The sequence below is a fragment of the Sorghum bicolor genome, chromosome 1, assembly GCF_000003195.3.
Source record: "Sorghum bicolor cultivar BTx623 chromosome 1, Sorghum_bicolor_NCBIv3, whole genome shotgun sequence".
In the NCBI taxonomy this organism is placed as follows: Eukaryota; Viridiplantae; Streptophyta; class Magnoliopsida; order Poales; family Poaceae; genus Sorghum; species Sorghum bicolor.
The window spans coordinates 63,706,235-63,728,841 of record NC_012870.2 but is presented as its reverse complement, the minus strand read 5'-3'; the positions used below and the strand labels follow the sequence as shown (position 1 = coordinate 63,728,841).

Below are 22,607 nucleotides of genomic sequence, written 5' to 3'. Positions count from 1 at the left end.
TATGGACTAACTATGTTTAAAAAATTTATCTTATAAATTATAATTAAACTATATAATTATTTACTTTTTTATATTTAACGTTTTACTCCTGTATCGTAAGATTTAATATGATTAGTAATTTTGAAAAGTTTTTAATTTTTCAGTGATATTAGATGGTCGTCACGTCAGCGGCCACTCACTCGCGGTGGCCGGTGCTGGTGCGCACCACATCCACACCACACCTACCCCCCCCCCCCCCCCCCCCGGGGCCGCCACAAATCAGATCGCGCGCGGAGGCATGCAATGCAGCCCAACTCGATTCGAACATGGATGGATGGAACACCCAAAATAAAATGGATCGATGGATCCGTGCAGCGTGATGGACTGGGATAGTGGGATGCGCACATGCATGCCTGTGAGCTCTCGATCGCTAGCTGTCTCGCGCGCGGCTCTCCGCACGCTAGACGCTACTACGTAGGAGCACAGTAGTAGGCTAGTAGCCATCCTCCTATGTATAGCACGATCGGATCTGGCGAGTGGAGAAAAAATAGTTTTCTTCTACACTTTTATTTTACATGGAAACGTCTCCAGCACAAATCATCAATCAATTTGACCATATGGGAGGTACGATTGATTGCAGTTTGTAGGCACCCTTCGGTCTTGACTTTTCGCCGAATTCGATCTGCGGGCACGTGGCGTTTCTAAGGCCTTGTTTACTTCAAAAAATTTATGTAAAATAGTAATAGTAGCATTTTTGTTTATATTTAACAAATATTGTCCAATTATGAACTAACTAGGCTCGAAAGATTCTTCTCGTCAATTCTGACCAAACTGTGCAATTAGTTTTTATTTTCATCTATATTTAATACTCTATGCATATGTTTAAAGATTCGATGTGACGAAGAATCTGAAAAATTTTGCAAAATTTTTGGGAACTAAACAAGGCCTAAGGTGCAAGGGAGATAGCCAACCCCGGAAATCATCGGAATTCTTCATGTCCGAATGTTCCGACCCGAGTAAAAATGTCAATGGAGGCCCATGACCAGCGACCCGACGGGTATTTACTCTATTAGAGTACCAATATGGAGTGAAACTAATAGCCATAGATACACAAACGGAGCAAATCTTTTACCCATTGGGTACGTGGGTATGGGGACGTTCTAATAGTCCCCATACCCGTTTACCCATGGGTAAAAAATACCCAACTCAAAACTAAAGAAGCCTAGCCATAAGTCCACTGACAGCCCATACACTGAAACCCTAAGTAAGTGCTAGCAAAGTACTACTCTCTACTACGTGATTTGTATGGATCATGAACTACTATGGTGCTGTGACTAGTGGCTGCAGCAGAAATTATTATGTTGCTATTTACCAGGTGTATGGTGAGGTGGCTATGTGACAATGCTTGTGAATTACTACTACGTGACTGGTGCTTGTGAATTGCTGATGTTTGGCGGGTATGGGTGACCCGTCGGGTCTAATTTATCCACCCGGATATGGGTCTGGGAAAATTCCCCCACCTATGACCGTATATGGAGATACCTATAGTGTCATATTCTTATCACGGAGATGGGTCTGAGGAGTCCATACCGATGGGGATTTACCCATTGCCAAGGCTAGACCCGAGCGCTCCGCTGATGATTTTTCCCGCGCCGTCGAAGATGTTTCCCACGCTCCACTAAACGAAATCTTCCATAGTGTCGGCCAGCAAATATGGAAACTGCTAACGTAATTTTTTTCTTTTCTTTTCTTCTCTTCTTTCTCTTTTCTTTTTTTTTCTTTTTCTTTTTATTCTTTTTGTGCTTCATTTATTTTTTATCTTTTTTTAATTTTGTGCTTCATTATTTTTTATTTCCTGATTTTTTATCTATTTTTATTATTCTTTTTATTTTTTAAAAAAAAACTTTATCTTTTTATTCCTTTGTCCTTTTTACTTCTTTTTTTCTTTTCTTACTTCTCCCTTTCTTATTTTTTTCCTTTCTTGCTTCTATTTATTCTTTTAAATCATTCTTTTCACTTTTCTATGTTTTTACTTATTTTATTTATTTTTTATTACTATAGTTAATTATTTTGTTTGGTTCATTTTATTTTTGTCTTTTTGTTTCCTTTTTTCTTTTTTCTTAATGTTTTTCTTTAATTACATCACTTGGTATGTACCAACCTTATCTAATCTACATACTTAACATAGAGGTTAGTACTCTGTGTTTTATCAATTATTCAAAACCAAACTAAGGCTTTCATCCACGCTGCCATAGCTCAGTTGTGCCCGCTTACCAGACCGCAGTCACATGGACCACCACGCTGCCTCATGCGAGAAAGACCCCGCCACCGCCATTCGGATGAGCTGTGCTGGTGTTGTCGACAACCTGCTGGCGAAGCGGCAGGAGTGGGGAAGGAGGGTGGGGGCGGCGGCAGCTCGATGGCCACCCGAGTCGCCCGAGTGGTGTGGGGAGGGGAGGGGAAGGTGGTTGACCCGGGGGTTCTAGGGCCTTGTTTAGTTCTAAAAAAATTTGTAAAACTTTTCAGATTTCCCGTCACATCGAATCTTTAGACGCATGTATGGAGTATTAAATATAGACGAAAATAAAATCTAATTGCACAGTTTGGTCAAAATTGACGAGATAAATCTTTTGAACCTAGTTAGTCCATGATTGAACAATATTTGTCAAATACAAACGAAAGTGTTACAGTGTTGATTTCCCAAAATTTTTTTGAACTAAACAAGGCGGTATAGCTAGGCCACCATGTTCGTTTAGCGTTTTTGTCAAAAAAAAAAAATGTTCGTTTAGCGTATGTGAGTTGCCGCGGATAATAGAAATTTTGCTGTAAGAAATCCTGTGCTCTCACGTGCATGCCATTATTAGGTGCTCCCATGCTCTCGTTTAAAAAAGTAAGGGAACCGATCAAAAAGTGTGCTTTGGAAAATTTAAACAGAAAATTGAACTGATGGACGATGCAAGCATCCATCTTCGTCATGCCAAATTTGAGGATGAACAGTGATTTATAGAAACACATCAGTATGTACATGATGCGCGGGTTGTGAATCTAGGTAAACAGTGCGCCAAATCAAGTTATATTATTATTATTTTTGTTTCTTAGTTCTCACTGTACAATCTCTGTTCATTCTATTTTATTGTAAGACCCTATTCATTTCGTTGAAATTTGGCTTGTTCTGATGCTTACGCGGAAATGATGTGATGTGAGAAGAAAACTAAAATAGTATAGTAGAGCACATGATGTTTTTTCTATCCATGCAATATTTTTTTTTCTTAAACTTTTTAAGAGCACATGATATATATGATGGGATAGCAGGGTCCAAGACGCGCACGATTTGTTTGGCCTGGGAGCTGAGGTTTGCCGTGAACGGTCCCTCTCGGCGTGTCGGGCTGTGGTGCACGGATCGGAGTAGTACACTACTCCCTCTCTCGGTCGTCACAGTTCAGCGTATAGCTCTCTCTCAAGGACCCAATGACCGCGTGTCATGTTCCTAGAAGATCGAGTACTCGTTTTAGAATTTGAGACATATCATTTATCTTATTTATTTTTTCATAAATAGTATATATTTTGGTAAGATTTATTTCATCATTAAAGATACTTTACTAATGATTTATTTATTTTATAATTTACAAAAAAATTAAATAAAACGAATGGTTAAACATGATGTTAAGGCCTTGTTTAGTTTAAAAACAAATGCAAAAGAAAATTAAATTTCTTACCACATCGAATGTTAGGGCGTATACATGAAACATTAATAATAATAATAATAATAATAATAATAATAATAATAATAATAATAATAATAATAATAATAATAATAATAATAATAATAATAATAATAATAATAATAATAATAATAATAATAATAATAATAATAATAATAATAATAATAATAATAATAATAATAATAATAATCAATTGCATAGTTTATATATACATGCACAATGTACACGAGCATGTATTTTATTACTACAGGCAGTAGTAGAGGATGACGAACAGACTTTTTTGTTTGTACTAATCCGATCGTAGCAAATGGATTCGTGATCATATGGGCTGGGACCGGAGCAATGCAGGGCAGCACAAAACAGGTGTGGAGTGAACGCCACGCTACGCTAGATCCTTGTACTTTTATTACCATCATCAAGGTGCATATGCTAGACACTACTGTCGGATCGCATCCGATGATAATATCTTATTGTTTAGATGTAACTAAAATTTCAAAAGTTTACAAGATTCTTCATCATATCGAATTTTTAGATGCATAAATGAAGTATTAAATATAGATAAAAATAACTAATTGCACAGTTTACCTGTAAATTACGAGACGAATCTTTTGAGTTTAGTTAGTCCATGTTTAGACAATGCTTGTTAAATACAAACGAAAGTGCTATAATATCAAATTTCAAAAAAAATTACATCTAAACAAGGCCTTAATTAATGGAGCACCACACTTAACCATGGTTGGAAGGTGTGGGCCGAGAGCCAGGCGCAGAATATTGTACTTAACATAATTATTTATGTGAAGCTAGCTAGGCATGAATGTGCCAGACCTTGTTTGAGTTTATCAGTCAAATCTACTAATATTATTTTTTTCTCATAATAAATCAGACAAATAGTACTTTCTATGACTATCTGCAAGTTGGAGTTTTTGGGCCGGGGCCAAGCAGAGCTACGCGGCAGCGCATCGGTAGGTTTTTCTCAACGACGCAATTAGTTCCACCCTAAATCCAAAAACTTTTTAATATTTTTTATCACATTGAATCTTATAGCAAATGCATGGAGTATTAAATATAAATATAAATAATTAATTATATAGTTTGTCTGTAATTTACGAGACGAATCATTTGAGCCTAATAGTCTATGACTGGACAATAATTGTCAAATATAAATAAAAATGTTATAGTAATCAAACTTAAAAAATTTCACCAACTAAAAAGACCGAGCTAGGCCTTCTTTAGTTTGTGGACGAATTTATTTTTGAGTATCATATTGGATCTTTCATGGAATATTGAAAGCAATATTCGGATATTAATTTAAAAACTAATTACATAACTCGCATACAAAGTGCGAGATAAATTTATTATGTCTAATTAATCTGTTATTAGTACATATGTGTTAATGTAGCAATTATGATTAATTATAAACTAGTTAACCTTAAAAGATTTGTCTCGTGGTTTTTATATAAACTATGAATATTCTATGTAACGGAGTGAAAAGTTTTTGGGTGGAAAGCCTTAATTGCCACGAGTGATCCAATAAACAAGTTACTCCTTCCGTCCACAAATAAATACACGTCTCATTCTGTGACGTCAAATATTTTTAAGTTTGACTAAATATATACTAATATTTATCATATATAATATGTATTAGATTGAACATAAAATATATTTTCATAATATATTTTTAGTTAAACTTAAAAAGTTTACTTGTTTAACTAATATTTATCATATAACTATTGATATAATTTGATATATTTTTAATTAAATTTTAAAAAAGTTTGACTGCTTTGAAAGCTAGACAGGATGTGTACTAGAGGGTAAGCTAGGGTTGTTTGTTTAATTTTGCTTGCAGGGGACATGATTTGACGTGCACGGCATGGTGCCGTCGGTCCACTTGACCTGTTCAATTGGCTCATGCAGTCATGCACCCGTGCTACCCGGATCGTTGACAACTACTACTCCGATACCGATATATCCGTCCATGCACGCTTTTGAAAAATTGAACCGATCGAACCGATAGGTACATGTCCATGGCTCCAAGTACTCTACTAGTATCCGACGACAATGACTTTTAAGATGGCTTTAAACATGTTTTTATATTTTAACAAAAAAGAAAAAAAACTATATCTTGCACATGTTTTAAGATTTGTGTATTATATTATATAAGTTAGTATTATAATAGAGAAGTTGTCTCAGGACTAATAACTACTAAGTAGTTCCTACTATTACAGATGCCCTAAGTACTCGTAGTACTATTGTATACTGTTCAGGATGCAAGCGGCACGGGCTTGCCCGCAGGCCCGCTTTGCCCGTCCCGCGAGAAAGATGTATTGGATAATGCAGGTAGCCTGCTTAGTTATTGCGGTTTGGGGCAGGTTAGGGCAGTCCTAATGGTGTATTTATAGTGGTTTCTATCTTTATTAATTATCTTGTCAACTAAACAGATTGCTGATATGGCAGTGAATATATTAAAGAGAGAGAAGAGGAAATAGAGAAACCGTTTCCTCACAAAGAAACGAAGTCTTCACGCGCGCCGATGCTCAAGGAAACGAGCCGACCTTCCTTATCCGCTCGGATCTCCTGCTCTAGTCGTTTCTGCACTCCGCTTGCATCCTTCGGTGCACTGCCGCCTAAACTTTCCTACGCACTCCTGCATCCCTCCGCTCTTGCTGGCTGCACTCGTGTCCTCCATGCGATCTGAGAGTTCGAGCTCGTCGGCGGTGGACGCAGCGGAAGCCATGGCGCGAACGGACGTTGCACGCTACCATCCGAAGAGGAGGTGGTGCTGCTACAACGACAAGGCACCAGCGACTCCATGCCAATCGTAGGCGAGCGTGCGCGGAGTTTCACGAACGCCATGCCGTCATACCTCCAGGCAGCCGGGGTCCTCGGACCGGCGTGTATGTCCGAGGTCGCCCATGCCTTTCGTCGCCCGCAGCTGTAGGTGGCCAAAAATCGTCAGACCTGTCAGTCACAACCGCACAATGATCGTGCTACCGCATGCGGGGTACGTGTATATACGTTAATACGTGTAATCCAGAGTTTTCAGACTAGACGATTTCAATTGCATTGCATTGCATGAATTCGGAATCCTATGAACGGGCATGAGCATTTGGTCACCATCTGACATTTACTTCGACTGATGATGAAGGGATAGCTCTCAATCACAGTGTGGTTGTATGATTGCTTGCCACAATTGATCTACTTCTATTTTGTGATGCATTTAAGTTTTCTTTTGAATAGACATTGCTATAGAAACTATGGGTTGAGAAGACTAGTTTTTATTAGACATTAATTACTCTTAGAAACTACCTCTAAAAACTATCCATTGGGAGTGCTAAGCCCGTTGAGTTATTGATAGTGTCCGCAAAATCCTGCTTATACCTGCAAGTCTCACGAGCACCCACGTCGGACGTCTATGTTTTCTTTGTTTTGAGACGAGTTGGATATTTCGGCTTATGTTTGGATGAAAGATCGTGGCCGTGCTGGCGGAGCACTCGCTGGATTCCATGTACTCCCTCTGCTCCAAATTATAAGTCATTCAAAAATCTTAGAGAGTTAAAGTATTTTCAAGTTTGACAAAAAATATAGAGAGAAATATAAAGATTTATGTTATAAAATAGGTACACTATGAAAATATAACTAACAAAGAATCTAATGATACTTGATTGATACTAAAAATATTATTATCTTGCTATATAAATTTAGTCAAACTTGAAAAACTTTAACTCTCTAAAATTTTCGGAATAACTTATAATTTGGGAGGAGGGAGTAGCTCATCGTCTATTCGTCTCCAACGGTCAACCCCTATGGACATCATGACCTACGTCGCTTGGAAGCCGTTGGGTCCCAGTCAAATGCATCATCAGCTTCGACACTAAGGTCTTGTTTAGTTCTTAGAAAGTATCTAAAAGATTTTTCGTCACGTCGAATCTTACAGCACATGCAAAAAGTATTAAATATAGACGAAAACAAAAAAAACTAATTACACAGTTTTTTTAAATTTGCGAGACGGATCTTTTAAACTTAGTTAGTTCAGGATTGGACAATATTTATCAAATAAAAACGAAATTGCTACAATACCCGAAACCAAAAAATTTTGCCAACTTGTTAGAATCGTCCAAGTTCCTCTTCCTTGTTGCCGAGCATCTCGACGTCAACGACCAGGACGTGTAGGTCACACAGACCATCCTTGTCTAAGGTCTTGTTTAGTTCACCCTAAAACCAACAACTTTTCAAGATTTTTCATCACATCAAATTTTGTGGTATATGTATAGAGTATTAAATAAAAACAGAAATAAAAACTAATTATACAGTTTATCTGTAAATCGTGAGATAAATCTTTTAAGCCTAATTAGTCTATGATTGAACAATATTTATCAAATAAAAACAAAACTACTACAGTAGCCAAAACTAAAAAAATTTTGAAAACTAAACAAGGCCTAAGTTGGCGCATAGCGCAGTCATCGGTGGTCTCTTCGCGAGGCAGTGGGGCGGAACGACTCGTGGAGGTAGCGCATTCCCTCGCTCGATCTTGTCGGCGAAACAGTTTGTATTTGATAAATATTATCCAATCATAGACTAAATAGACTCAAAAGATTTGTCTAGCAAACTACATGTGAACTGTTCAATTAGTTTTTATTTCTATTTATATTTAATATTTAATACATTCGTTTAAATATTTAATGTGACAGAAAATCTAAAAAAATTGTAAATTTCTTTAGGAATTAAACAAGTCCCTAAGCGACGTCACGGCTGCCCGTGACAGGACAGCTCTCGCGTGCAGTGTTTTGTCGATGGACATATCAGGCTACTGCAGGCTCTTGCATGTCTGCTAGCTCTTTCCTGCAAGGCCTGCTGAATGACGCAGTCAGCGGCACAAGCAGTAACAAGCACCTGCTAAACCCGCAAATAGACTTTTAGCGGCTAGGGCGGCGACGTGCGGGCCGTCTGCACAGCGGCCCGCTTGCATCTTTGTATGTAAGGGGGTGATTGGTTGCTCCTCCCTCGGTGAGCTGGGATGGAGCAGTGGTTCAGGCTGATTTCAGCCATGCCCAAACCATACACCAATCTGTGTTTGGTTGCCCAAATCATACACCAAGTGGTTCAGGCTCACATGGAAAGTTCGAGTTGGGCATACGCTTTTCCTGTATGAGGATATACTCTAATGAACGGTCTCGTGCATCGATTTCGTGCGAGCAGAGTAACCAAACACAAGCAAAATGCATCGTTTCGACCTGGATGGCTCTTTGCACCGTCTGCTTCAGACAACCAATCACCCCCTAAGTGTATGCACCCGATGAGAGGAGTGGTAGCATATACTCTGTCTGCCTTTAAATATCTATCATTTACGTTTTTTAAAAAACAAATTTAACTAAATATATATTAAAAATAATAATATTTATGTTACATAATAGTTAGTAACGTTATATAGATCTTTGAATCTAATTTTTTTTAATAAAATTTATTTTAAAAAAATAAATATTGTATATATTTTTTATGAATTAAGTTAAATTCGAAGCAGAGTATGCAAGTCCTTAGACCATTTGCCGTGCACGGAATCGCTGTGGGTCCTACCCAGAATCGAGTTCGTGGAACCTAGCTACCTGGGCCTTGTTTAGTTCACCATGAAAACTAAAAAGTTTTCAAGATTCTCCATCACATCGAATTTTGTGGCACATGCATTAAACATTAAATATAGACGAAAACAAAAACTAATTATACAGTTTAGTTGTAAATCACGAGACAAATTTTTTGATCCTAGTTAGTCTATGATTGGATAATATTTATCACAAACAAACAACAATGCTACAGTATCGAAAACTTTTCACTTTTGAGAAGCCCTGGAGTCGTGGAGTGCGCGCGGACCGGCACCGTACCCATACCGACGCTCGCGGCGGAGACAATGGAAGGCCGTACCGATACCGACGCTCGGCGTCGCATGCGATGCGATCCGGCGTCGACAATCGAAGGCGGCTACGTACGGCGTGGCCGCGTGTTTCCCGCCGCGACCCATTCTCAGGGCGCGCTACATGGTCGGCCGGTACAAAAACGATGGGAGCTTAAAAAACTAAAAGTTACGACGGCATATACATAAAGTATTAAATATAGATGTAAAAAATAATTATTTATATAATTTATCTGTAAATCGCGAGACGAATCTTTTAAATCCAGTTAGTCCATGATTAGATAATGTTTGTCAAATACAAATAAAAGTGTTACAGTATTAAAATTCAAAAAGATTTTGTATCTAAACAAGACCTTAATTAGTATCTCATTTGAAATCTGAGAAAAGGAGCAGCTGCAATTATGAAGAATAACTTATAGTTTTTTTTTTGCAAACTATAGACGTAGCCGGTCAATACGTACGCACATTTACCCTATAAACACACGTACGTAAACCCTAATCTTATGAGCACACCTCCGAAACATGTTGATCTATTTCATCTCCTCTTCATACACTTTCTGAAAAACTCAGAAACAGTAAACATTAACACATCATAACTAACACAGGAAATTGAAATGTGACTCATCTCCTATTAAAGGTAAACTATTTCAGGAGGTCTGAGAAAACAAAACATTGTAGATACCAAGATTAAAAATATATGCCCTTTTGCCAACATTTGTTATTGTGAGTTGTGACAGGCCCATTATGCATTTTATTTCCTGAGAGATCTGTGAAAGGCATGCTAATTGTAACTAATAAAACTATTATTAGTTGGTTCCAAAGATTTTTTTTTTGTAGATTAAAACATATCAGAAGGCCCAACATAGTGTGTCAAATTTTCTTATCAGTAAGTGTTCCGAAACCTGACCAGGATTCATGGGTCAGTTGAAGGGTCCAAGTTGATTAGATATATTACGAAATGAATAAAAATGACATATGCTAATCCAAATGAACACAAAGAACATGGATTCAGAAAGTAAGTATTAGTATGTAAAGGTTATATGAACTAGTTCGCTGACTCAAGCATTGTTTAAATTAATCGAGCATCAGATGTACGTCAAACTAGACCAAGGGCAGTATGAAAAGTTATTGGTTTCGATAATGTTATTTACCATTGTTGAATGTAGACTAAGGATAGAGCATTAGAGCTTTCATCAAAATATGGTTTTGTTTCAGTTTTCTGTCACAAACTCACATGTGTAAGCACAGTTCCAGTAACCGAAGACCCGATTTGGTATACAACTCATTACAGGTTCTGGCAGAGGAGTTTGATCATAGGCCCTCCACAGATTTTAGTTACAGAAGGACATTGAGGATTCACAGAAGCACCCTTGATAGTTCGCACAAGGCACATAACAGTGTTTGGTATTTAGGTGAACCTTCCTGAATTTATTCTTAAGATGTACAGGTACCTACTGGTGGGTTGAGCGGGGGTGCAATCCCCATATTTCAAAATTTTCTCATTGAGTTAAAGTTTCCAACATACAGAATATTTGGCAAACTATTAACATGATATAAGTCCAAAACAGGGAAAACCTCCAAATTAAGATGTTTGTCAAGGGAATCTCTCCTGAGAAGTTCCATGAAGGCACATATGCAGATCAGCGTACTTCTTGGATATAGGAATGAAACAGAAAGTGTGCGATATGAAGCCCTCCATCGATGTGTCCCATCGCCTTGTAATCGAACCCAGCAAGCATAGCTCCTACGAAGATAACACACACATGTTTATGTGACAATGTAGGAAGTTTATATACTAGAAGTGTATACAGTTGAAGGCCAAAAGATGAGTAGTTACCATGGTTTCGACAAGACCATTATGACACGATTCTGCTATACTTTTTCAGGGCTCAAACACTTTGATCCACTGCTCTTTCGGAGCCTTAAAAATCAAACTAGCTCCAGACAAAACCCGAATGGTTCGCTCATCGAGCAAATATGACAAACACTTAGCTTTCCATTGCTTCCACATGAGAATATCGTCCATCATTTGCGACGATCTGTGTTGTAATAGCATTGAGTGAGTTCAGAATCATGGCTTACTTCAGAACTGCCGGGGCACAAGGCAAAACACATATAAATGTGAATTTTGATAACAAAAAGCAATGTATCGAAGGTGAATGCTTTACTTGGGAATTGCTGGGGCGCATTGCTTATTACTCCCATCATCCAAAGCTGCCTGCGGTTCATCAGAACTAGTGGGAAGTCGTCCACCCTCACAAGCACTCATGGTCTGCGCAAAACATGACAGATTCATCATGTTCAATATTGACTCAGCATACTCTTTCTTAGCAGTTAGCATACATTGTGCGCACCGTACCACTAGCAGAAATGCCATCAGTATCCATGTCAACAACCGCTTGAAGAAGAGCACCAAGGTTTTCGACGCCCATTTTATTTGCTTTCAGGACATGTCGCATGACCGAAGAGCACCATGCAAGCTTTTCATTTTGCCAACTAAACAAGGCCTAAGCACCATACAAGCATTTTCAAGTGAGTTCAAAGGAGTGCCGCGTGGAGTTCTCTTGCAGAATCCACGTGTACTGGCCCGAGTCACGCTAGTACTCGAATATCTGCACACAATGCGGCCGTTATGGAGGCACAGAGGGCCAGAGGGGTCACCGCTAACCTCCTCGAAGAAGAGCGACCACCTGACGAGGTGCGGCCTGTTGCAGACACAATATTCTTAACAACTTATTACTTTAAAGGACCCTTACTGCCAGTGCTTATCATGGCCTTTCATCATTTCCTCACACAAATCATTTAAAAAGATTTGGATAATGCTTTTAGCAAATTTGCGTGTGCTTTCGGATTGCCAGGATAATAGATGCCACCAGAGAAATCATCGCCCACTGTATTTATCAACTCGGTAAACGTAGACAAAGACAATTGAATGAGCATCGAACTGGGATAACAAATAAACCATACTCATCACCAAAAAAAGATACAAACCACCAGGGGCGTCTGACTTTAATTCAAAGCACTATAAACCATACTTCCATAGCATTAGGGCTAAATAGTTCAGAAGTACAATGCTTTTCAGGTTCTTGATGGCAAAATCCAGACTTAGTTGGCAGCAGCAGCACTCTTCTTTGGGGCAGCCTCAGTCCCTGGATTGAGGTTAACAAAACCAATCAAATTAAGCCAATCAGGTTTGACAAATAAAGATGAGAATTCCCCAGTCAAAATGTAAGGATCATTAGCAACAAAAGAAAGGTACCTTCTCTGAAGTTGCTCTTGAAACGGCGAGGCACGTGTCGCATGTACCTCATCCTTCCAGTACCAGTTGTCTTGCGCCTGATGGCCTTAATACTCCAGTTATCTGAAATCATGGACCACTATGTTAACATTGAGTTAAGTCAGGTTAGAAGCAAGGCATAGGAAGTTGAATCGAACACAGCTTACGATCCTAAAACTCGGTCTACAATTTACAGGATTTCCAGTCAATGCAGTTCAATTGCTTAGAAACCAAACTACCATTGAAAACCTAAACCCATGAGACAAACAAATGAAGCAGAAATATGCAAGGCACTGAGAAGGCAAAATCACAAGACAGAGAGACAGAATGCAAAGAAAATCAAAAAAAAATGTGGTGGGTCATCAGAGACTTAAAACGAAGGAATCACAGGAGAATAGTCCCATCATATTGTTGCAGTTAAATACTCATCATCTGACCAGGGAAACAGGCAAGAAAAAAAACTTGGCAAGAAAAAGAGTGCTATGAGGCTCAATTACTAAATGCTTGAATTTTTTCAAAGAGAACAGTGACAATCATTTTTTTGTTTAGTATAATGCTGTTCATAATACAGAGTACAAGGATATTAAGACAGAATCATCAGACTTAAACTTAGGAATCATAGGTGAATAACTCCAATCACGAGTCGACAGTGGAAGCAGGCAACAGAAGTGCTTAAATGTGGTGCAAACTCACGCAAGAAAATGTGACGAAAAACTCCAACAAAGGAGGTAAGCCAAAATATTTGTGTTGAAATACAAGCAACCAGTATAACCCATAAAAAACGGAAATTAGTAGACAGATGCTCGCTGCTCAGAACATGAAACATCTTCTCATTAATGCCAAGGCATCTCTGAAGTCTGACATGCGAATAGAATTTTCATGGTTCATCATAGCTTCCATTCAGTAGGTAGTAAACAAACTCAGGGTTCAACATATTACAGAAGAGTGCATACAATGAGGTTTCTAGATGAGGGCAATGCCCAAACACACAAGGCGTGAACAGTAGCACAATATAATATGGTTCATACGAATCAACTGTTCTAAAGTACCGCAAATTCAGCAATTAGCACACTGGGATCAAGCTTGTAAAACATTGCTGTCAGTCAAGTATATTCAGAAACACGGACCAATGTTTTCTTCATCATTTCCCGCAGGAACAAATTCAGCAGCACATAAAGCAGGAAGCACATAAGCCGGTAGCATAATGATAAACAGATATGCATACAAAACTAAAAGCACGAAACCTACTACATATGTGACAACGTTCAAAAGCCCATCCAGTTTTAAGTTCATAACAAAACATACCATATCACACTGTTCAGCCATCTAGATATATTCCACGGAGCAACATATTACAAACAGGGCAAAACAGCACAGGGTAACACTAAAACTGGCTAGATCTAGCAGCGGGGAATTCGGACGAAGAGAGAGAGGAAGCGGGGAGGCGGATCTTACACTTGCGGATGCGAGCGGCGGGGTAGCCGCAGGAGGAGCAGGTGCTCTTCTGGAGGTGGAAGCTACGGCGGCCGCAGCGGATGCAGAGCGTGTGCGTCTTGTTCCGGCGCTTGCCGAAGCTGCCCGTACCCTTCCCCTGCGAGCCAAAACAACTGCACGTTAGCGGGCGGGCGGACGGAGGCGGACGGAGAATCGGCGGCGGCGGCGGCGGCGCGCACGTACCATTCCTTCCTTGCTCCGAGCGGCTAGGGTTCGAGGCGGAGGCGCGGCGTGGTCGGGTTGGGGGTAGTGGCGGCGTGGGAAAACCCTAGCGCTTTATAGCGGCGGACGCACGCGGCACTGGTCACTGGGCTTTTTGGTCCGTAAATGGGCCGAGCGGGTGTCTTTGCCCTACCCTTCTTACATAGGACCAGCCCATCGGTCCCTGGGACCCACCAGCAAGGAGCAGGCTTTGTTGAAGCCTGTCATATCTGGCAGGAACATGGCCCATGGGCGCATGGAGGCAGCGGCATGCATGCACGAAAAATGTCCATTCTATCTAAACCTAAGTATTCTGATTTTATTCCTTAAAAGCTTCAAAATTAAATATCTTATCATCTAAACTCTCAAAATCATTAAAATGACCTCACTATCTTGACTTGGAGTGGTTTTAAAGGTGGTTTTATCTTTTTAGGCCTTGTTTAGATGCAAAAAGTTTTTGGATTTTGACACTGTAGCATTTTCGTTTTTATTTGACAAACATTGTCTAATTATGGAGTAACTATGCTTAAAAGATTCGTCTCGTGATTTACAGGTAAACTGTGCAATTAGTTATTCTTTTTATCTATATTTAATACTTCATGTATGTGCCGCAAGATTCGATGTGACGGGGAATCTTGTAAAGTTTTGGGTTTTTAGGTGTATCTAAACAAGGCCTTAGTCAAAAAGAAAAATTCGCTAAATACTTGATAAGATTTTTTTCTAAAACACAAAAAATGTCTCTAAGATTTTAAAATTTCAAAAAAAATTCTATAAATATATTGGGACACTACAAATTCAATTGAAACTTTAGAGCCTATGAAAGCAACTTTAGAAAATTTAGAAAATATGTTTATCTCTAGAAAATGGGAAAATATCCAGAAAAAACAAAGAAATTCCCATAATATTCTAATTTCTAATTGATGTATAACTATGTTTTAATTTTGCTTACATGTAAATAATATGAGATGCAAAAGGCATGAATGCAACAAAATTAGTGTTGGTTCTATTAATATTTTGTTGCAAAAAAAGTCAAAACATGTTGGCATACCCATTAGAATGATTTGAGAACTTTCTAGATTTTTATGAATATGTTTCTATTTTCTTAGAGCTAAATCTACTCTTCCAAAGCATCTAGAGATATTTTTATGGGCTCTAAATATGCGATTTAAATTTGTTGTATCTCCATCTATCTCTAGAATTTTTTTAGAACTTTAGAAACACAAAAATATTTTATGTTGTTTAAAAACTTTATCAAGTATTTACCCATCTTTTTTTAACTGGAAGAAGATAAAACCATCTTCAAAACCATTCCAAACCAGGACAAGAAGGTGTTTTGAATGTTCAGGGTAAAAATGTCTAGTTTGAAAGTTGAGAATTTAGTTTTTTCCATGCAACAACTACAGGTCTGCGATGAACATGTACTCCGAACATAAGCGTCTACTCACTCCCGCCCGAAATCTCCGAGTCAAACAATCCCAAGTTGCTACGAACCACTACAGCAGAAGAGCTGTGCACGCGAATGTCCCAACAGACTTTTTTTTACCAAAAAAAAACATGCACAGTAAGACTGTTTGGTTTTTTTTTCAATCATGCCATGCAAAACCAAGATAACAACAATGCATCCAAATCCAACTATGCCTGAACCTGCACAGTTGACACTTTGAGCAACATCACTAGCAACGACAGAGGATGTCAGCAATTTTGAGCACAGACGACATAAAATTTGCCACTCTCAGGGCTTGTTTAGATGCAAAAAGTTTTGGAATTTTGACACTGTAGCATTTTCGTTTTTATTTGACAAACATTGTCTAATTATGGAGTAACTAGGCTTAAAAGATTCGTCTCGTGATTTACAGGTAAACTGTACAATTAGTTATTCTTTTTATCTATATTTAATACTTCATGCATGTGCCGCAAGATTTGATGTGACGGGGAATCTTGTAAAGTTTTGGATTTTTGGGTGTATCTAAACAAGGCCTCAGCAATATAGGCCTTGTTTACTTCCCAGAAAATTTTGCAAAATTTTTCACATTCCCCATCACATCAAATCTTTAGACGCATGCATGGAGTATTAAATATAGACGAAAATAAAAACTAATTGCACAGTTTGGTCGAAATTGACGAGACGAATCTTTTGAACCTAGTTAGTCCATGATTGGATAATATTTATCAAATACAAACGAAAATGCTACAGTGTCCATTTCCCAAAATTTTTCGGAACTAAACAAGGCCATAGCATCAACAATTCAACATAGATGTCAGGAACGATAAAAGAAAACTCAGATATACTAGTTTACAGCTATATATTCGAGACTGATACATCGTTGTTCGCAGCAATGCAGGTGAAATATTCGGGGACCAGAGACGAAATTTTTATGGTCTCCCAGAACTAACCTGCATGCTAGCCCATTGCTCATGACCTCATCACTGCGTGGATGGCATGATCCAGCAGCTTGCTCATCAGGCTATCCTCACAACAGCAAGCAAAGGTGCCGCAAGCAAGGGCTCACTCATGCATCAAACCAGCAGCTCTAATATGCACGCGGAAAAAGAAGCCATTGTGGCCTGCCATTTCGACATCCATCATAAAGTAACTGCACTACGCCTGCAGCGATAGTAGTGTCTCTCTAGCTTTTCTGTCCTCTAAAATATATCCGATAATGCATGCAGTGAGATTAGACTGGGGTTTATCCAACAATCATAACAGATCATAAGATGATTAACCGGACCATCTTTCCCAAGTACTGGAAGCATTTTGCAGCTTCTTTCAAGCACAAGTTCCTGTCCTTCCGAGTCCAGTGCTGCACAGTAGAAAACCATGGGCTTGTCAGAATAAACTCTAATGAAATCAGGGAAAAATTACCATCTATTGCTACCTTGCTGAGCTCATTCAGCTTCTCCCTGGCATCTTTTAATAGAAGTTCAGCATCAGTATCCCACTTGTAGAACTCCAGCTCCCTTCCTTCCAGAATTTTCTTGCAGATCTATTTCAATTCACAAATCAGTTTACTATGCTTCTATTCGGGCACAGGCACTACCTAAATTCTAAGACAGTATATGCTCAGAGAGCACGATGAGGTGTAGCACAAATAGTAGATAGTGATACTGCAGGTGATATCCAGTACCATGGTGATGAACCTTTTTTTGGCCAAATATAGGTGGACCTCAATGGGGGCTACCAGCATACCAGCAGCCCCAAAAATTGTGAAACAACGCATCAGGTACATACAATGCACCAAACTCATAAATTTCTCAGCGATGTACCCTTACAAGGCTAGAAGCAACCTAGCATGTGGCCCACCCAAACTTGGGCCAGCATAATCTAGATGCCCCCCAGGTTCACATGGCCCAGTTGGTTCTTTTGCACCTAGACTTGCTGGTCATCACCTCCATAGTTTTACCAGAGGAGTCGACTTCTCATTAAGAGAAGTGTTTTCACTTGTCATGGCATTGCCTTCCTAAATTCCACCTCTATTTAGAAACTCTCAACCCCAGTGGCTCTATTTACAAACTCTCAACCCCAGTGTTTCAATGGAGGATGGTATCGAAGATGAATTTAGTTCATGGTGCTTAGCCCTAGCATAGGTCATGGGTTAGGACTAGCTTCACTAGTCCAGGTTTGGGTCGTTTTTGTGGTGCGAAACCAGGTGATCTTCTTGATATTTCTGCCCCATCTTATTTCCTTTGTGAGTAAGGGGGTTGTGTTGTAAGGGACCGTTTTCTCTCTCTTTTTAATACCACATATGTCTCTCCTGCATGTTCGAGAAAAAAAATGAAGGATGACAGTTATCAGCCTGAGCTCTGAAAGGCGGGTGAGCCAAGCCAATTACATGTGGAGGTCAGCCAATTTCAATTGGCAGGCCCTAATGTCTCAGAATACAATAATGGCCACCTTAATAGAGTGTCAAATGCCATAGAAAATATAGGTTATGTTGCAACTATATGGTTCATGTCAGAACCAAGATTATATGTTCCAGGGGGAAAACATTGGCATTTCTTGAACAGTTCAACTGCATTGCAATGGTAGGAAAAGCTAAATGATCTCATATAACTGCAAATTGGAAGAACATAAACTTTTCATATCTAGATAAGAAATTTATAATTGCCATATCTATATTTTAGCATACTGGCAATGTCATGGATAAGTGACATTAAACTTGAAAAGCAATATACTGAAGATTGTATCAGGTACAGACAGTGTGTTACCTTATTGCCTATTGCCACACCTCCAGTTATATGTGCAAAATAGATATTGTAATAATGGGAGAGGAATGCAGGAGCGTTGCTTTCAGCCAGTTCAGTCAGATAAGCTGCATAAGTTGATCCTGAAGTACTTGGCTCTGGGATTGCGATCCCTTGTTTTCTGAACCACTCCAAATCTTTTGAAATGCTAGCTGAACGCTCCAAACCACTTTTCCTGAAGTAAACATCTGAATGAACATTAAATTAATTATATGCAAGTAATTAGCTGCCACTTATGTTTTAGTCATTTGATTGTTTTTTCCCTCAGGAGGTAGATCCAGATTTGCAATACTGTGAGCTTTGAGCCTTAAACTTATGCCATAAAATGTTTGGAAGATTCATGCAAATTATGCACTTGTTAAGCACTTAATTGAGGTGCTTGGCAGACAAGGAAGGATGCCATGATTGTTTTCAAACAACATTTTCTGTTTGGCAAGGTTTGAAACAAGACATTTGACTAAAACACATGCAGAGATGAGAGATCTTTGTAGATATGCTCAAGAGCTCAAGTGCACCAACATGGTAACACCTTCCAAGTAATTGTTTACTGTTATGACCTGCCATCTACATTCCGGGTATCCTAAGGAAAGAGTGAACAGTATGATAGTCACTACACAGAGAACTCAAGAACATTTCATTGCTCAGAATGCACCTTACACCATTTGCCAGTGAAAACACCAATATAGAAATACCACATGGTGTAACAAATCTTACTCTAGGTAAGCCATTGAGGCATTGACATTGCTGTCTAGCTATCACAAATTTGGATTGGAATACCACATGTACCACACAATGCTACAAACTGAACTCCAGGATATGTCACACATTGCATGGTTTGCAGCGTATCTCCAACTCGATGGTACAGAAGGCACTCCTATTATCAATATTAGACTCAACTCGATGCTACAGAAGGCACTCCTATCATCAATATTAGACTCAACTCGGTGCTGCAGAAGGCACTCCAATTATCAATATCAGACTCCGAGTGTACCCTATCCATTCCAGTTGTGGAAACATATATTGTAGTCAAATCTAATAGAGCGAGATGCGATATTCTAGTAAAATATAATAGAACAAGATGTGATATTGTAGTCAAATCTGTTAGAGTAAATAAGAATAGTACCATATTGTGTACCCACATAATGTGTTAGTCCTATGTACCCTATATAATCAGACCATGAGGCCTAATGTAATAATCCAATATTCCACCAATTATATTCTCCTTCATGGTATCAAAGCTTACCATGGCGCCCCTTGTGCGCCTGCAGCTCCATCGACACGCAACCCAACCACAACTACGTCGACCTCGGCCATCTTCAGCACGGCTTCTTCGACCACGGCTACTGTGCCGTTACGCTCAGCTACCTCGACATCGGCACAAAGGGCTACTGCCTTGCATGAGGATTCATTGGCTTCTTCTCCGCCACAGCATACGCGGCGCATCGACTGTTATGACTGCGGGGGGATGTTACTTATCAGTGTAGCGCTCCCACTATGACTGCGGGAGGATGTTAGAGTAAATAGGAACAGTACCATACTGTTTACCTACATAAGGTGTTAGTCCTATGTACCCTATCTAATCAGCCCATGAGGCCCAATGCAATATATCCAATATTCCACCAATTATATTCTCCTTCAAAATCTAATAGAACAAGATGTGATATTGTAGTCAAATCTAATAGAACGAGATGTGCAAACAGAATAGATACTCCTTCTGTACTCACAAAGGAAGTCGTTTAGGACAGCGACATGGTTTCCAAAGCCTAACTTCGACTCCTTGTCTTTATAAAAATATTTATCAAAAAGTGGTATATGTATATTTTTATGATAGTATTTTTCAAGACAAATCTATTCATATGGTTTTCACATTTCCAAACTCAACAACTTAAAAGTTATTCATGATTTATATTCCCAATGTTTGACTCAAACCTTGTCCAAAACGACTTTCTTTATGAGTACGGAGGGAGTAGTTCTTACTTCTTAGCCATGAAGATGCATCCATGGGGATTAGAGCTATTGAGGAAGTACAAGGATACTGTCCAATTCATTGCCAACACCCAGCAACCTAACAAGCTCACCCAGCACCCATGGGCAATGGTGCCTCTATAGCTTGTACCAGGGTCTAGACAACTACATCTAGGAACAGTTATAGCTTCCTCTAAAAAGAGGAAAGGCAATAGGTTACAACACTAAGTCATTTAGCTAAGTTTACAGAACTTTTGGGGTGTCGTCTTGAACTGCTCACTCTATATTGCTAAATTTGTCTTATATGTTGAGTTTTTGAATAATCAGTACATGTGCAATATATTCGAATAAGTAATTGTGATCGTCACCATCCACATTTGGCTTATCATGCATTTGCTATATATTTGTTAGGGAAACTATCAGTGTTCTGGCAATATCCATGTCTGATTATGATACCATATACCAAGAGAAGAAAATGTGAGAAAGGATACGGGATCAGAGGTAGCCCTCTATACCGGTTACAATTGCTTCCCTGAATAGAACATATCTTCAACTAGCAATCCTTTCACAGAGGTGACAATGACAGTCTCATCAGAGCAATGTACTACTACTTATGTACAGGCAAAGCATCCAAATGCACTAATACAGCCAACATACACGCAAAACCAGTGAAGCACATATGCAAATCACAGACCGAGACCGAAATTCTAATTGACGAAAATCACAAGCCACGACAATTAACCAAAATGGCACTCATGACAAAGAATGGAGGAAGAGAACCGTGACTCACAGGCGACGTCGGTGGACTCGGCGACGACCCGCTCAATGGTTCCGAAGACGAGCTTGCTGTCCACCAGGTAGCGGACGAACCCCTCCATGCTGGGCATCCACTCCCCTGCCTCTAGCTCGCCCTCCTCCTCCTTCTCGTGCTCCTCCTTCACGCCGCCGCCGCCGTCCTCCTCCTCCTGCTCCTCCTCCTCCTCCTCCTCGTCCTCGTCCTCTGACGCCCCCGCGTCCGCGTTCTCCGTCCCCGCCTTGTCCTTTATGGTGGTGCGCTTGGGGTTGCGCAGGCGCATGGCGACGAAGCGCATCTCCTCGGCGACGCCCACCGACTCGCCGGGGTACTGCTTCGGGTACCGCCGCGGCTTCGGCTTCGGCTTCGCTTCCTGTGGCGGCGCAGGCGCAGGCGCCTCCGCAGCGACGACAGGGGGCGGAGGGGAGGGGGAGCAGCAGGTGACAGTTAGGGCTAGGATTCCGGGTCTACGAGTGCTGAGGGAGCGGAGGGGAGCCACCACTCGCCGGGGTGGGGGCGGCGCGACCGCCGAGGCTGCGGCGGCGATTAGCGGCATGGGTTTAACCGTTTGAGGGGGGGTTGGTTATCCGTTAGGCAAGGCGAATAGGCGATACAGCTAGTGACTGAGGTAGTCCAACAAAGTACGTCATGCAATGAGATGCGAGTTTGGTGCGTGTTTACTGTTTTTTTTTCAATCAAGATAATGGAAAGGTTTAAGATTTTCTGTTTTTTTTTTGTCTTAAGTAAAGAAAATTAGACCACCTTGCCACAGGCATCACGTCACTGTAACTAGATCGGGTTTATCAAACAAATTCAGCTTAAAATTCCATTCTTGAAATAAAATACTATCCAATTAGTACAATTTGCACACACTACCTACTAGTAAATTTTGCATAGGAAATTCTACCTTCGATTTGTCTACCGTTGTTAATTCAAAACGATCTCAAAGACCTCAGCATGTCTTTGTATTGGTACACCATAAAATCTAAGATGTCATGTGACACTTGTCGAGCGACTAATTTCATTTTTCTT

General features: G+C 39.8%; 2 protein-coding genes across 2 annotated transcripts; both read right to left on the bottom strand.

Moving 5' to 3' along the window:
* LOC8080444 (60S ribosomal protein L37-3) lies at positions 12,471 to 14,693 on the bottom strand. The gene is made up of 4 exons (XM_002465126.2): positions 14,558 to 14,693; positions 14,336 to 14,471; positions 12,863 to 12,964; positions 12,471 to 12,752 (listed from the first exon to the last, which is right to left on the bottom strand). Exons 1-4 carry the CDS (start codon positions 14,558 to 14,560, stop codon positions 12,709 to 12,711), a joined length of 285 nt encoding a protein of 94 aa, XP_002465171.1. The 5' UTR covers positions 14,561 to 14,693; the 3' UTR covers positions 12,471 to 12,708.
* LOC8077102 (probable inactive heme oxygenase 2, chloroplastic) lies at positions 16,832 to 22,137 on the bottom strand. Its single transcript, XM_002465125.2, has 4 exons — positions 21,573 to 22,137; positions 18,782 to 19,005; positions 17,452 to 17,559; positions 16,832 to 17,376 (listed from the first exon to the last, which is right to left on the bottom strand). The coding sequence occupies exons 1-4, from the start codon at positions 22,129 to 22,131 to the stop codon at positions 17,284 to 17,286; spliced, it is 984 nt and encodes a 327-aa protein (XP_002465170.1). The 5' UTR covers positions 22,132 to 22,137; the 3' UTR covers positions 16,832 to 17,283.

Coding starts and splice junctions, on each gene's coding strand:
- LOC8080444 (XM_002465126.2), bottom strand. Junction 12,965..14,335: donor CGCCGCTCGCATCCGCAAGT/GTAAGATCCGCC, acceptor CCATGATTTCAG/ATAACTGGAGTATTAAGGCC. Junction 12,753..12,862: donor CAAGAGCAACTTCAGAGAAG/GTACCTTTCTTT, acceptor ACCTCAATCCAG/GGACTGAGGCTGCCCCAAAG.
- LOC8077102 (XM_002465125.2), bottom strand. CDS start 22,131: ATGCCGCTAATCGCCGCCGCAGCCTCGGCGGTCGCGCCGCCCCCACCC. Junction 17,560..18,781: donor GTGTGGCAATAGGCAATAAG/GTAACACACTGT, acceptor GAATTGAAATAG/ATCTGCAAGAAAATTCTGGA. Junction 17,377..17,451: donor AGCTGAATGAGCTCAGCAAG/GTAGCAATAGAT, acceptor TCTACTGTGCAG/CACTGGACTCGGAAGGACAG.